The sequence below is a fragment of the Mugil cephalus genome, chromosome 11 (assembly GCF_022458985.1).
Source record: "Mugil cephalus isolate CIBA_MC_2020 chromosome 11, CIBA_Mcephalus_1.1, whole genome shotgun sequence".
Lineage (NCBI taxonomy): Eukaryota > Metazoa > Chordata > Actinopteri > Mugiliformes > Mugilidae > Mugil > Mugil cephalus.
The window spans coordinates 21,827,784-21,843,790 of NC_061780.1; the positions used below are offsets into that span (position 1 = coordinate 21,827,784).

The 16,007-nt window shown below is 40.4% G+C and overlaps 1 protein-coding gene across 1 annotated transcript; it reads right to left on the minus strand.

Annotated features, from left to right (window-relative positions):
- Positions 1-2,803: 2,803 nt before the first annotated feature.
- Positions 2,804-7,196, minus strand: fam210ab (family with sequence similarity 210 member Ab). The gene is made up of 4 exons (XM_047599460.1): positions 7,028-7,196; positions 4,955-5,457; positions 4,769-4,880; positions 2,804-4,014 (listed from the first exon to the last, which is right to left on the minus strand). The coding sequence occupies exons 2-4, from the start codon at positions 5,407-5,409 to the stop codon at positions 3,700-3,702; spliced, it is 882 nt and encodes a 293-aa protein (XP_047455416.1). The 5' UTR covers positions 5,410-5,457; positions 7,028-7,196; the 3' UTR covers positions 2,804-3,699.
- Between the last annotated feature and the right edge of the window lie 8,811 nt (positions 7,197-16,007).

The following is a 16,007-nucleotide window of genomic DNA, read 5'->3' on the forward strand; positions in this document are numbered from 1 at the left end:
CCTCATCAAATTTTACAGTTGAAGCTTTTTTATTTGTGCTTATTAACTTTTCTAGTTTAATATGACACGCAAAGTCTATCAATAGTTACAATAATCAAGTACTTGACTGAGGACAGTGGGATTTCATTTATTGCAATTCTGCTTTTGCACATCAAAGTTCAGATATGAAAATGAACAGTTTGATATTGTTACATATTGGTGACTTTATTATACTATTGAGTGAAAGATGTTTATAGTTCTTCGGTCCTACTAATCCCAAATAAAGAGAAATGGAGAAATTAAAAATGCGTACTAAACAAAAAGCTCAGGCCTCAGGAGGTTATATATGGCTTCCACACAGATTTTTTCCATTTAAATAATATAAAATTAAGTTAATAAGCTAATTGCACATGCAAAGGCTGTAAATAATACTCATGGTGCAACAGTTCAACCAAATGTGACCTTGACTGCAACTTTCTAATGCGCGCACACACACACACACACATACACAATCTGTCAGCATTCAAAACTCTTCCACTGACCTTTGGGGAAAGACAAAAAAAAAGAAAGAAAAAGATGTAAAGTAGTGAAAATCATTGACTTTCGACGCTGTGAACAGTTTCCTCTCTCTTGGCCTGCGTTTAACCTCGGACATCCAGAGGCATCTTGACACTTGAGTTACGTTTGGTCACAGACGGCCGCCAGGGGAAGGCAGGTTGTCTCCAAACTGAAAAAGATTTCAGGAATCACAGCGCCGCTCTGTCCTCCGCACGGCGCTCCCACTGGGACAACGGACAGGTGTTTGTGTGAGGGGCCGTGGACTGCATAAACAGTTGTTGATTAGTTTGGACAGCAGAGGTCATTGTAGCTCTCATACGCTTCACACAGCACGGTGCTATTTACATATAGATGAGATCCAGAGTCGAAGGAGAAAGACGAGAGAACTCTGGAACATTCATGTGATGTAGGAATATGTGCAAATGTAACGGTCACAAAGGCACATGATTCTGTTATTGATTCTGTTATTTGTGTGTTTTTCTCTTGTCTATTTATGTCTTTATTCTCTTTCTTCCTTCTCTTTTTTCATTTCCTGTGTTGCATTAACCCCTAAACTGATAGTAGAGACCTCTGTCCTACTATATGTGTTCTGTATTATAAATATACATTATTATTATCATAATTTTCCATTCTATATTAAACTATTAATTATCCCTTTACTAAAATATGTTGGACTCATGTTAGTGTGTATTTAAAGAAATGTCTAATCAAGCAAAGATTGTGTGACCTCCCTGCAGTACCTGCACGGACCACCTAGGGGTCGCGGACCCCCTGTTGAAGACCTATGCATTAAACCATGAATGTAAAACTCCATAAATAACTGAAATACTAAGAAAAAAAAAACAAAAAAATAATAATAATAATAATAATACAGTGATGTAAAGACGGATTATGCAACTTTAAGCATTTGAATGTTTTCATATTTGAAAACACACACGTGTGTGTATATATAAGGTGATGCAGGAGGAAGATGAGAAGGTAAGAAATGAGAAGAAAAGGAAGAAACGAGGAGGAGCCATCACATTGGCACCTATAATTCATTCCACGACGCCGGCATCTGTTCAACATATCTGGACCCTGACAGCTCAGACGTGTCAGACAATAGTGACTCTTGGGTAAGTGATGTGTACCTTGACATTAACTCTGTGAGTCACTGTGACACTGAGCAGCCCGTTGTGTTACTCACTGCTCTAATAAACAACCATCCAACACTAAACAATGAGTTCTAGCGGCACGGAGCTGAAAGGTTTTATTTAAGAACGTGCACGACAGAGAGACGTGAAAGACAAACTTTTAATACTCTGGTTGTGTATTTGAGTGAATTGTAAATATTGAACCAAGTGCGCATATCAATATAAGTATAAATTTATCTATTTATAGGATGTTGCTGCCTTGTTATATTGTAACACTGCGCAATTGTAATTATATTATATACATTTGAGAGGAAATTTTAATTTTAAAATTCATAGTTCATGCACAAGAATTAAAAGCTTTTGTGTTGCACGGTGTGATGTTCAGTGGAATGGGAATGAGTTACAGACCGTATGAAATTAAAAAAAACAAAAACAACTGCCTCACCTTGTTGGTTGTTGTTATTGTTCTGTTTTTGTGTTTTGCTTATTAAAAAAAAGCTTGTAGTATTTGAATTACCGTAAGTCACTGATGGACAGAATTCAGAGTGTGGCTGAACACTGAGAAGTTGAGCTTTCTGGAAAAAAAAAAAGCTGCCATTACGGTAATGATGACCCAGGAAGGGAGAGCTGTTTGGAGTAATTTGTTGGTTAAAGTGAAGTTTGTTATACCCCTAAAGTCACGAAGTTCTTCCAGACAAAAGCAAAACTTCCCAGTGTTCAACCACACTTTGAATTTTGTCAAAAGAGCAAAACACTGAGTTATGGTAATTCAAAAACCACGTTTTAACGTTCAGGCTTTAAAGGGTTAAACAACTGATGGAGAAGTGGTTTTACTTCCACTCCTTTTCAAACATATTGCATGTTCATATCTTCTAGGTTTTTTTTTTATTATTATTATTATTTAACTTCTTCTTTTGAATATGTACGAAAGCTCAAATCAAAAGTTAAAGTCTTGTCTGGGTAGTGAAGAAACGTTTATAATGTGCTGAATGCTGATGAGCTCTGTGCAGATATTTTTCATTTCACTTCCACATCTGACAAACTGTTCGGTGACTGAACGAGTCGAGCTCAGCACACAACAGACTTATTGGTCGTTTTGAATTTTGTTTTTGCCAAAAGGAGCCGTCAAACTGTGAGGATTAGCATTCGACTTTTATTCAGCTGTGGTATTAACCAGACATCTGTGTGAAATTCTGACAAGGACATTTGTCTGTTTATCAAAGCAACCAAGACATTTCATCAGCCACACCGTCGTGTGCGTGGTGCGCTGCGTGTTCACATCGGAGACCACCCACTCACCCACTCACCCACCCACTCGCCCACTCCTGCCCCAACAGCAGCTTTTCAAACAATCACCTGACTTGGTCATTTCAATACAACGTTCAGTCGACACATTAAGTGGTACAGACACCGAATTAATGCAATATATTAGCTTTGGCTATCAGATAAAAACACATTAGAAAAAAAAAACAAATAGTTCTCATTACATTAGAAAAGACACAAGGTGATGACCCCGAGCCTTCACAAAGGCTGTGATGGACTGGTACACAAAGGTAGCCGTGAACTTCAAGTTTTATTTTCCTACCTTACCAGAATGATTAGCACTACTCTCTCCCAGATGCAGTTTTTTACACAAGCGTTTTTTTTTTTTAAAATCTCTTTGAAGCAAAGGTGTCTTTTCTCCTTATGCATGTGACAGAAGAAACAAGAGCATTGCCTCTGTGCAGACAGCTGACCTGTAAAGCCCAGAGTGCCTGAGCTGTGTAAATCCAATCTGAGATGACAGAGCCAGAGTGCAGCACAGCCAGCAGTCCGCTAAGCTGCTGTCTAGTCTACACTCACGGTGCATCGTGGAAGGGTTTCGTACATTTAGGGACTGAATATGACACTTGAACAGACAACAGGTAATGACCGGGATGTGAGAGGCAAGATTTCAGTGCAGGGGTAGTGCAAGGTCCCTCTCTTCTATCCGAGCAGCCTTAGAAACCAGAGAGACTGTGATAACAACACCACCTGTGAACGTGCGTCACTAATCGTTCTTCTTTTTAAAAAATGATTTTCCTTCGGAGACTCTGTCTTTGGTTTCCTGCAGTTTCTCGGAAAGTTTGTCCTTCGTCTCCTCCATTTTCTCGGAGAAGCGTCCTTTTGTTTCCTCCATCTTCTCTGAAAACCTCTCCTTCGTCTCCTCCATCTTTTCTGTCAGTTTCTCCTTGGTCTCCTCCATTTTGTCCTGAATGTATTCTTTAACCGGCGGCGGGGTGGATAAGTAGCCGTGCTTGCGGAGATACTGGACAGACAGTGAGGTGCCCCCCAGAGTCACCGTGTATCGAGCCGGGGTAGCGATCTGTAGGAAAACAGAAGAACAGAGGCTGGTCTGAGTCCTCATAATGACTTCAGGTGTTCACTCATTGACTCCCGTTCCACTGCTTTTTAATGTAAATGTTTGATCGGCCAATCACGTGACAGCAACTCGATACACATAGAAATGTAGACATGGTGAAGACTATCAGCTCAAGTTCAAACCGAGCATCAGAATGGGGAAGAAAGTGAGGATCTGAAGCCAGTGTGGTGGACTCAACCTCCTGAGACCTGAACTTTTATTTGTTAAGTGTTTATTTCTCCAAGGACATAAGGATTATAAGAACTAAGCGTCATCTCTGAGCAGGATGTTTAATCCCAATGTCCCCAAACATTTACTGGCTAATTAGTGACGCTGTAGCTTGTTACTACGGACAGAATTTGTTAAATTTGTAGAGAAGTTAATAAGCATAAAATAGACAAGTTTCAATTATAAAAATAAAATAAAGACTTCACTGTAATGTGTGTATTGACCCTTTGCTACCACTAATTGGGAGATATGAGGACAACATGTCTAAATGAAGCAGAATAAGCTACCACAAACCTAAAACTTAACGTCCTCATATGGGGACGCAGGGTCTCAGGAGGTTGATAAATGAACTGTATCTGCCTTTACAGACGTATAATGACTAATAAAAGCCAGATAAAAGTTACTACCATCTGACAGTAGAAGAACTTCTGACTGAATGTGTAAATAAAGAAGATAAAAACACAAACCAGAAGGTCCTGGGTCTAATTACCTTGTACATGGCGTATGCAGTCAGCGCGTAGCCACTCGACGAGTCTCTCAAAAGGCCAACTAGTGACTCTGGCAGACCAATCATCTCCAGGAATGGCACTACATTCACACCTCTGAAAAGAAGACAGGAATGAGTCAGAGACACTTTTATATTTAAAAAATAAAATAAAAGAACAAGACGACTCACTTCATAGCAGCGTAATAGAAGGTCCCAAACCAGACGGAGGAAGTCACCAGGTGCACGGGGATCATCACCTTCCCGTACTGCTTGAAGGTCTTCTTAAACCTCTGGAAAAGGCTGATGGACTTGTCCTGGAGGGGGTCCACCTCCACAGCGTCGGGCACGGCCTCCTCTCTCTGGACGTCCTGTGTTTGAGGCGTGGAGCCGGACTGGGGCTCCTCCTGCGGTGGCTGGTGTTTTGGTTGATGAGCCACCGAGCTGGAGGCTGAGGTGGAGAGCCAGCGCTGGCCTGTGTGGGGTAGTAGTAGTGGTGGTGGTGGTGGTGGTGGCAGTGATAGGTGGAGGGTGCAGCAACACACTGCGACCGGGGGCTCAGGGATACTGACGCCCACCCACAGGGGGCGCATCGCCGCCACCCGCCGCAGTGTCCCATTAGTAAAGATTCGCTGCATTATCATCATCGCCTCGTCCCCGTCCCTCTTCCTGCAGCTACGACGTTCAACAACAGACTGTAGGATGAGGCAAAGAATAAAACACGGATCAAACAGTTATAATATAAACGTTCCTCTGAGGGAGACTTTTCATGGTCTTATTCTATCCCACTTTAAAGACTAATACGCAAGTGGGAACGAAAGAAAATGTGAAACCGGAAACAGTGTTTGTCATTGTTTGTAACGCAGGACTTCAAATATTTTTAGGCCTTAGGCTTTGTTACCATCTCTCTGTCATTCTGTCTCTGATTTTGTCGTGATGTCAACATATATCAGATATTAGAGAAAATAAAACACTAAATCCTGCACTCTCTCTTTCACAGACTGAAACTTGTCATATGATTTTTATCCAAAACATGCAAACATCTGTACTGTAACATTTTGAGAAACTTCTATAATCTTATTTGCACAACTTGTTCCATCTCACTCCTTAAAATAATAATAAATGCCCAGGCTGCACTTCAAATTATGTCTGAAATACCAGTATTCGCATGGGCACAGCTGGTTAAGGTTTATAGGGAACACTCCCTATAAACCTTAACCAACTAGGAGTTGCCTTAAATCTCCTAAATCTGGATTATATGGAAACTATCTTCACCCACTAAAATATAGGCCTGTTTCAGCTTTTCCTAGTTAGTCTTCTCACCATGTTTATGGCTGCTTTTCCTGATCTGAACTTTACTCCTAAGCCCAGGATGTATTAACTAAAACGGGTATATTGTATATTTTAGGTCAACTAACAGCTATTACGCATAAAGTATTGCGAAATGTTACACCAGTGCTAATCAGGCCGACCTAAATTCCTTCCTGCAAAAGTTATAATGTTATCATCAGTAAAGTTTTTTATGACAGATTGAAGGTTATCATCATACCTTGTGTTATAATTGCGCAACCATATATAGATATAGATATAGATATAGATATATACACACATGCATCCACTGACGCAAAGCAACCGAATTTTCCCGAATATCTTTATCGGACTCGTTATTAAATGAAAGTGCATTAGTTGTCTATAAAAAAAAGGAAAGAAAAGCTACGTTTGGCGTTACGTGACAAAACTTCGAGGAAACAACCCCTAGCCAAACTACAACAGGAGCCAAGTCACATAACCGCATTTAACCCGGAAATAGCGAAACACAACTTCAAAATACAAGCGAGCAAACGCACTGAATGGTAAAATAGATGGCGGACACATTGTCGGGGTTTATTTTAGGAGCTGCTAAAGGAAGTTTCCAGCTAAAGCCGTGTAGGTTTTACATGGCCGTCTATTTTAGGCTAGTTGACATTGGGTAGTTTTGTCTGGAGGACAAGCAGGTAGTATTAGTGTTATTATTAATAGTAGTATAAGTAACGTTAGTCAGCACGTGGCTAGGGCGCATCCGAGTAGGTGACGACGGAAAGAGGGTTTTATCTTATTAAAGACAGAGTGTCTTCTTTAGCTAAGGCCAGACTCTGATCAGATGCCAACTTCTGGCTGGTTAGCTGTTAGCTAGCTGCACGGCTAACCCCTTAGCAGGCAAGGGAAACAAGTTGTCACCAAGGAGCCGTCACTAAGCCGGAGGACATGAAAGTAGGCAACACTTACACTGGACGTTACGTGTTATTGTCAATTTAAAGCAGAGCTCCACCGCAGTCCTGAGAGCCATGCGAGTGTTCCTGTCGGAGAGTCGTTCAAGGAGCACATTTGTCGCTGCTGCTGCACTACGGACTGCGTGGAGAGCAGCATGTAACCTCGACGTCGCAGGGAACTATGGGAAACGTAGTTCGCGCGTGTCCGGCGTTGAAATTCTACAGGCCGTGCAAGAAATACATTTCCCAGAGTGCTTAGCGCGATGCAAGCTCCTTGCACACAGAGATATGATTCCGGTCAGTAGTTTGGTTTCCACTGCCTCTGGATTGAATTTTGTAATTTTATTGTGAATAATATTTAAGCTGTTTTTGAAAACATGTGTTGTTCGGGCTCTTTGACAGAACTGAGGTGAATCCGAATGGAATTATTATTATTATTTTATTTTTATTTTATTTATTTTGATTTATGAATTTTACATTCATAAATGAAAATCTACACACACAAAAAAAAATATTTATCGGCTATTACAGCGAGGTTGGACAATGCATTGTTTCCATTGAGTCCTCCATTAATCAGAAGGTAATCAAAACTGTTAATGTTGGTGAGAAATATAATATTTTCCTGCAAGCCTACTCCCCCCTACACACACACGATGTATGTTATTTTTTATTTTATTTATTTTGTGGTGTGGGGTAATTGTGTTTTGTTGTTTTTTATATATACTCTGTATTAGATGCGTTTGGTAAATAAACTTTTTCCACTGTCTCTAACTGCGTCTCATTGACGACCTTCAACAGCATCTCTGCAACAACACATTATGAATGAGTCAGACACAGGCTTCTCATGTCATGTGTTTTTGCAGGTTAAATAAAATTGTCGGTTTCACACAGAAATGTAAAATAATGTAATAATATAACAGACATATCTAGGATATTTTTTTTTTTAGTTTAAATGCTTTCAAAAGCAGCAACACATATAAAAAAACGTACACGACCTATCTGCGCATTAACTCTGACTCATTACACTTCAGGGCACAGGAAAACGTGATGTCCTGCACATCACAGTCCGAGCTCCCTCACACATGTACTACACACGTTTCACCAGCAGAGGGCCCACTGCTCACACCGCTAAAGGTGTATCGAACAAATCAAAACATTGTGGCTCAGTCTTCGGTAAGTACTATTATATTTTCTACTTTTCTTGCACACCACCTGCACTTGAGGTAGATGTGAAGCTTGTGACTGAAGTCTTGCCTGAATCTAATTAAGATTCAAGATCTTGTTTGCAAGATCCAACAGAAGGGCCGATTGTTGACAGAGGGGTTACAAGCCCTCCAACTGAAGTCCCTGCCAGCTACGCCCTGCTGACATGGTGTATATGTGTGTGTGTGAACATATTTATACAAGTAAAAAGCTATCATTCAGCTCTAAGCTCACCTGGGACTTACATTAGCTCTGCTTTGTGAGTCAGCGACTGTGCCCTTCCGGCAATGTACCAATAAGCCATTTAATCTAGGGGACAAAATCAATCCAGCATACATTTCATCTGTCATGTTTATTGTGCGTTCACCAGTCTGCAGAGCGGAGCGGCCTGACACAGTCATTCCATAAATGCCAGTGACTGCTGGGACTCTGTGTTTCCCGTTTGTTCTGTTTTGAAAATACAGTAAATTACAAAAACTCCTACCAATAAATGTGAATGCGAGACCCTAGCGGGAACTGTCTGTTTTCAGTGAAAAGGCTCTACATACCAAGTAAAGGGCAGATGCAACCGTGTGAGGACTGGCGGCTTTTTCTTTCCCTAAGAAGATCAGAAGATTCAACCTTGAAGTGGGCGGACTATTAAATCCAAATACCATGCGAGGCTCCTAATCCTCACCAAAACCAAACAGTAGAAGACTGAGAAAACATAGTAAATCTAGTGAATCCTAGCTTCCTCCGAGGTTGCAGATGGTACGCTCAAAATCTGGCATCAGTAGCATGATGGAAATTTGGTATCAACAGTATGACTCTGAGAATCCAAGCTGCCGTGTTGAGCTGTCCATCTCTTAATGGCTGCTGCAAGTTGGATAATATACCACGTCACAAACTGCTTCCATAAACATGAAGCTAAGTGGCCTCCCCAGTCACCAGACCTGAATCCAGTAGATTAAACCACCACGTTGGGATATGTCAGAACAGGTGTGATTCTATGTACAAACGGCATGTTGAGCGATAATGGAGGCCCCACTTAATGTTAAGTAGTGTCAAGTGCTCAGCGAGTGTTGTGTTTCCAGATTTGTTTGGTGGCCACGAAAAAAAAAAAAAATCAGCTTGTGTTGATATTTAATATTGATGAATGAGGACCAGACTGCTGCTGCTGCTGCTGCTGCTGCTGCTGCCATTCTGTGCGGACAGTGGCCCCGTACTGATGTTATATAACCTGCGGTAGAACATTTGAACTTGAAGCTGTATAACACATCTGCTGCTCTTTGAACATGGAGCCGTCGGGAAAGTCACGGTCCATCTGCAAATAGTTTTGCGTGAGGAAAGATCAGTAATGCAGGAGAAATAACACAAAGAAATGTGCTCAGTGTTTTGTAAACCACAGGAAAAAGAAGAAGAAACTCTTGAACCACTTCATCAACTCAAGCCTCATTCTGCATTCAATAGAAATATCGACTTAACTGATAACGTGGAGGATTTGTGCTGCAGTTGTGCATTTACACCGATCAGGCATAACTTTATGACTCACTTGCCTTTGTTATGTTATGACCTTCGTAAGTTCTCAGTTCCATAGGCCCCTGTTAGGTGCCAAATATTTATAGCTATTTATATGTGGGGAGAATTGCATTAATTGCATTCTGGTTTCCAGGCATAACATTATGACCTAATGTCCTAATATTGTGTACCTCTCCCTTGGAGGATGTTGTTAGTGGGGGGCTTTGGGTCCTATGGGTTGAGCGTAGGGTTCCTCTGTGGATCATCCCACAGATACTTGATCTAGTGAATTTGTGCTGTTCTTTGTCGTTTTTGAGTTATTCTTCTACCATTTTTGTGTCTGTTGTTATCAAGGAGTGTCATTACCATGAGATGGGGCTGCCTGGTCTGATCTACAGTAAGTGTACATGTCTAAGTCCAAAAGTTTCCCGGCAGAACATTGTATCGTCACAAGGTGTTATTTACTTTACTGCTATGGTTTTAATGCTGTGGCTGATCGGTGTATTTCTGTCGTGTTCCTGCTGGATTTCTTCTTCTGGTTTCTTTTTTTAAATTTCCTGCTTACGCTTCGTTGCATGTCGCAACATCAGTTTGGATCCTCTCTAAAGCCCCAATATGCGCTCGTTCAATAGACACAATTCGTGAACCTCCTCTCAGGTCTCACATTCGAAGGCTTTCAATGGAGCGTTTAAAAAAGAAGCACTCACTGGCTCCCTTACGTAAAGATTACAACGAGGGAAAAGGTGCTAATTCAGTTGTTGTCATTCACTTATTACATCATTTATCATTTTCCGCTTCAGTCTTCACATTTGAAGTAGCATCTGGGTTAATCCTGAAATATTTATTTATTTATTTCCGTGAAAAGATCATTCATGGCAAGGCAAGCAATTAGGCTTAACGGCTGTGCATATTGCATGTCTAATTTGCAGTGTTTTGGCACAGGACAAAATGTTCCGTACTGCGTCTGTGTGTTACAGGACTTTTTATCTTGTTGTTTGGGCAACACTGTCACGATCTTCATTTTCACCCGAGCCGTGTCTTCTGCTTTGAGCTTTTTTGGAAAAATGTCCCCACTCGCAGTCCAGCAGTGTCAGCCTCCATCAGTGCAGTGGAAGGCCACGTTTAATGATTTCAGACCGACTGCCACGGCTTTTTCTGCAATTTAGCATGAGCCGTCTTCTTGGCCTCCCGACACCTTGACTCAGACAAGACCTTTTAAACCTGAAAAGGAAGGGAGAAGTTCTCAGCGGTATAAACAGGTTCAGTTTATTTATTCTGAATCTCCTTACCTTCAGACGGCAGAGTGTGAAGTTTGATTTATCCTACTTTGTTGGATTACATATTCTCTCTTCTAACTTTTCCTACATATCTATAAGCTCCAACTCCAGTGTGATCGGCTCAGCTCAGATCGCCATGGCTTGAATTACACAAGCAACTCAACAAAAGGTGTGCATTGATGTCACTGCCACCCGGGGGGCCCCCCTGAGTGGCAAAAACTCGGTGAAATGTAGCAGTAAATACAGCGAGACCGGGAAAAATGTGGATTATCAGATCAACTGGACTCGACAATGATCCATACGAATTAGTGTGGATTTGGAAAAGTGAGTTAGCCTCAGTTTCTGTTAGTTTAAGTTAGTTTTAGGTCATTTAATTATGATAACTGTAGCTAAATAAAAAGATGCTAATGCTAAGAGATAATAGTTACTGTCGGCCGTAACTACACCAAAACAACCACAAACTTTTCTGACAGCCCTCCAGAAAATATCAGTCATCAAAAATACAGCATAAATGACTACAACACTAGGTTTCGGTGCTTCAATTCCAGTTGTCTCTCAGTAACGCAGCGACCCATTTACTTCTCTTTTCTTTGGAAGTCGGAGTATCTGCAAAAATATATCTCTGACTGTTTTTCAAATCCCAATTTTATTTATTTTTTAATTAATTTTACAATTTAGATGCTATTAAAGCCTATAATTCAAACCTAATCTCCATGTTCAACTTTTTGCCACCCGGTGGCCGTAACCATGGAGACTTCGCTAGCTGTGACATCACGTGTATACTCTCTAAATACAGTTAACGCACCAGTGCAAAAGTAGGGTCCAAATAATCCTAATAAATAAGCATTTCTGTTTTCATATTTTTTAAAAAACTGTAATACTCCCTGCTCTTTTGGCAAACCCTGTGTTCTTTCTTTAGAGGTTAAAACACAGACCAAAACATCATGTGAATCATTTGTATCATCTGCTGACCAAATCCTGTTACTATTCAGAAGTTGCACGCTCTGTTTTTGCTTTTAGACTTTTTTTTTTTTAATGTTTATTTATTATTTTTAAAAGCAACTTTTGTCTCAGAGGGTGGCCATTACGCTTTGTGATGCACAAGTTTCGTATGCATAGACACTGTAGTCTGTATTTCCAAGTCCATTTTTCTCGATTTGTGTCTGCAGGTGTCTGTGGAAACCTTCATTTGCAGCTTTCATGATTGCTACTATGTTCAATAAGGCTGGCAGCATGAGAAAAAATAAATAAACGGCGCTGGCCCAATTTCAAATTTCAGTAGCTGTCAATAACTAATAGACAAATCCTCCCGTTAGAGGAACAAGCATTAATACACAGACACGTTCTACGTGCAGAAGATTATCACGGCAACTAAAGCAGAGTTAAATGTAAATTAATGAATTAGATAAAGTACTGGTGAGGCTAAAAGGGTTCATATTTCCAACAACACAAAGCCGTTGCCATGGATAAGGGTAGCAGCAGACAGCAATGACTCAGAAGAAAAGCAAACACATTCACGTTTTTATTCTTCAAACAAGCCCACAGAGGAGTACGGAGGCCTAATGTACAAAATATTAGCCTGCAAGCAAAATGTTGCAGGCAGCCTTTAGCTCAGTGTAGACAGTTAACTTTGAAGTGATGTGAAGAATCTGCAGCTCAGGCGTCAGACATAAAGTCGTGACAGATCTGTACAGCGCAGACACCTCGGGATGGTCGTATATGTGAACATTCCCTGACATCTTTGAACAAATTACTTCTTTGTGGACATAACGAGAGCTCGCAGGGAGAGCCACAGAGTCAGGATGATGTCAGCTGAAGGTTAATGAAGTCAACATGTGACTGGAGTTACAGTGAATCCAAAGGTCAGTTTGTAGGAGGAGCTCTAGGGTGCGAGGAAATAAAAGATGAGCTAAGATTTATAAGAGATGGCTTTTTTAGAATTTGTTAAAATGTGTGTGCTGGGCAGTAACACGTTGACTTCATTCAAAGCTCTTCACACAGCGAGCAAATAGGTGGTCCTTTAACACACATCACAGTAAATAAATATGTTTCAAGTAGTTTCTCACATGGCATATACACCAATCAGCCATAACATTATGACCACCGACCGAGGAAGTGAATAACATTGATCATCTTAATGTTCTTCTGGGAAACTTTTAAACCTGGCATTTGCGTGGATGTTACTTAGACATGTAGCACCCACCCAGACCAGATGAGACCAGACACCCCCAGCATCATGCAGTCTAACACAGGCACGCACACAAAAATAGTCTAGGAACAACTCAAAAAACACCACAAGGTGTTGACCTGGGCTCTAAATTCACTAGATCCCAAACTGATCAAGTATCTGTGGGATGATCCATAGAGGCCCCCTCCCCTCAACCCATAGGACCCAAAGGGCCCCACTAACAACATCCCGTTACCAGACACCACAGGACGCCCTCAGAAGGCCCATGTCCATTTTTCGATGAGTCACAGCTGTTTTGGAGGCACAAGGGAGACCTACACAATATTATGGAGGTGGTCATAATGTTATGCCTGATTGGTGTATGCCATTTGCTGCATTCTCCCTACATTTAGAGAGCTATAAATATTTGGGGCCTATAAAACTGAGAACTCATGAAGGTCATAAGCATAAAAAAGGCAAGTGAGTCAAAATCCACAACATTAAGTAAATGCTCGTGATGAAGCGACATTTGGCCATTTCTCCATTTCAGGGAGATAAAAAGATTTACAACCGTAAGACTCAGATAAGACTTAAAACAGTTAAAACAATTAATTCGCAGTTTACGTGTATATGTGTAAACAATGTGTATTATTAATAATTCATACATCCACACATCCATCCACACCAAAAATGGTACATACGGTACACAGCTATGGATCATAGGCTACGAAGGAAATCAACTGTAAAATCTACATCGCAAAAAGTTTGACCCAAGTTGGAGTAGCATAAAAAAAACACTTTCACTTCAGTCTTGATACTGTTTGCACTGGAAGTGTTACTAAAGCTGACGGCCTTGGTCCTTTGTGCTGTTTGTGGAAAAACATATTTCCCCAGTAAAACGGGCAAGGCTTGCAGAAGGATAGCGTTATTGGTCTGGTAAGTTTTAAATTGATGTGAATCACATTTCAAAGCCTTCCCCGACTTGCATCAACCAGAAATATGTGTGTGTGTGTGTGTGTGTGTGTGTGTGTGTGTGTGTGTGTGTGTGTGTGTGTGTGTGTGAAAGCAGCAGAAATGCGTTTGCAGGACAGTCGTGACTTTCTTGAGATATTATCCTGGACTGTGGAAAGGAAGTGAACACAGTCTGAGGTATTTCTGCACCGTCACAGGGATTCTGAATGATATATCAATTTATGAAAAAGTGTAGCTATATACTTGGTCTATCAAGTTAATGTACATTCCTCTAATGATGTCATGGCATCAATCCAGCTAGTTTACACTCGATGCAGCATTATGCTTATTTTGCCGATATGGATCCATTTAAACTAGTATTAGTAGTTTCATAGACTAGTTGCCACCAGGACAACCTGTCAATCAGGATAAAGATGAATATAAAGAAGTATTGCAATGCACATTCATAGAGATATATAGCTTGAATAGACATGAACTTCACCTTTGTTTTCATCTAGTTTATACCTTGCACAGAACATGAAAGTTAATGATAATCTTTTGGTTCCATTAAATGTGTTATTTTATTTTTTTCCTGGAAGGATATTTAGTTTTAAACCTGCCGTTTGGGATCCATTAGCATATTAATTAATCTCCCAGTATATTTACAATACTCCCCTTCAACATCACCCTCTCACACACTTATGGTCACCTCAATCTCCAAATAACCGAGCTGGTGACAGCCAGACTTCAAACACCACAAACCACTTTGCTACTAATGTGATTACATTTTAAATGGCCCAGCAATTACGTACACACGCTCAGTAAATTCAGTTTTATTTATGTGTTGCCAGTACAAATGAAAATAGTCTTTAAGTAGATGCTTTACAGAACCCAGAGCCTTAAACTCAAATTCTTTGTATTCCTACATAGAGGATATACCTCTGTTAAACTATACCCTCCTGTTTCCCTAAACTGCATTTAAACGATCTTTAACAGCCACAACTCAATGGAACAGCTTCGCCTGATGATGTGAAAGCCTCATCCAGGTCTTTTATAACCATTTTAAAAAGTCTGTTTGAAGCAGCACAGCTCTGCACTCTGCAAAGTTCCCATTTTATCTGAACATCTTCATGACAAACACAGATTTGTGAAGTGATGTTTTCTGTAGCATTTTTTTCTGTGTCATTTTTTATTTTTCTATAAATGTGCGTATTTGTTCTCCGTCTTCTTTTTCTTTTCTTTGATCTACAGTGGCACCACAGAGGCAAATTATCTTTTAATGTCATTTTACATCTAAGCTGCACGCTGCACCGTTTAAACAAAATACATGCTTTATGCAGTTTAGGCATATTGTTTATTCTGGTCTATTTATACTGTCAAAGCTTCACTTGATACTGTAAAGTCTGTCAGTCTGTTAGTGACAGAAACAGAAAAACAGAAACAGAAAACATTTTCATACACTTAATGTATTTATTGTATTTATTTGACAGTTTGCTATTAATGGATTAACAGTGTGAACCGTGAAGACAGTTGTATAATATGGTCTGTGGGTCTGTAGGAAGTCTGAGCATCTAACCCCGATAATGGGTTACTCTGTGGATTTACAGTACATATTGATTACATAAAGCCTGTGTTTGAATCTGGGATCAAGGTACTTGAAAGAAGTGGGCATTCTGTAGGTGGGGAGAGTCAAATAATACCAGGCTATGGGGAACTGAGGGGATGACTCATACTAGGAACTACAAGTCCACACATCCTGGTCTCTACTGCAGCAGTTTTAACCATTACCTTCAAAAATCTGTCTGAGTTTATTTAGATGTGAACAGAACGGGGTCTTAAAATGCAATTCAGTCTCTATGTTTATGTTTATTTTATTTGACATGGACAGCACAAATATATTG

What these genes read in the sequence shown, in the direction of transcription:
- fam210ab (XM_047599460.1), bottom strand. Translation starts at nt 5,409, where the DNA reads ATGATGATAATGCAGCGAATCTTTACTAATGGGACACTGCGGCGGGTG. An exon ending in TTCTATTACGCTGCTATGAA is followed by an intron (nt 4,881 to 4,954) that starts GTGAGTCGTCTT and finishes TCTTCTTTTCAG; the next exon opens with AGGTGTGAATGTAGTGCCAT. An exon ending in CTGCATACGCCATGTACAAG is followed by an intron (nt 4,015 to 4,768) that starts GTAATTAGACCC and finishes GTTTTCCTACAG; the next exon opens with ATCGCTACCCCGGCTCGATA.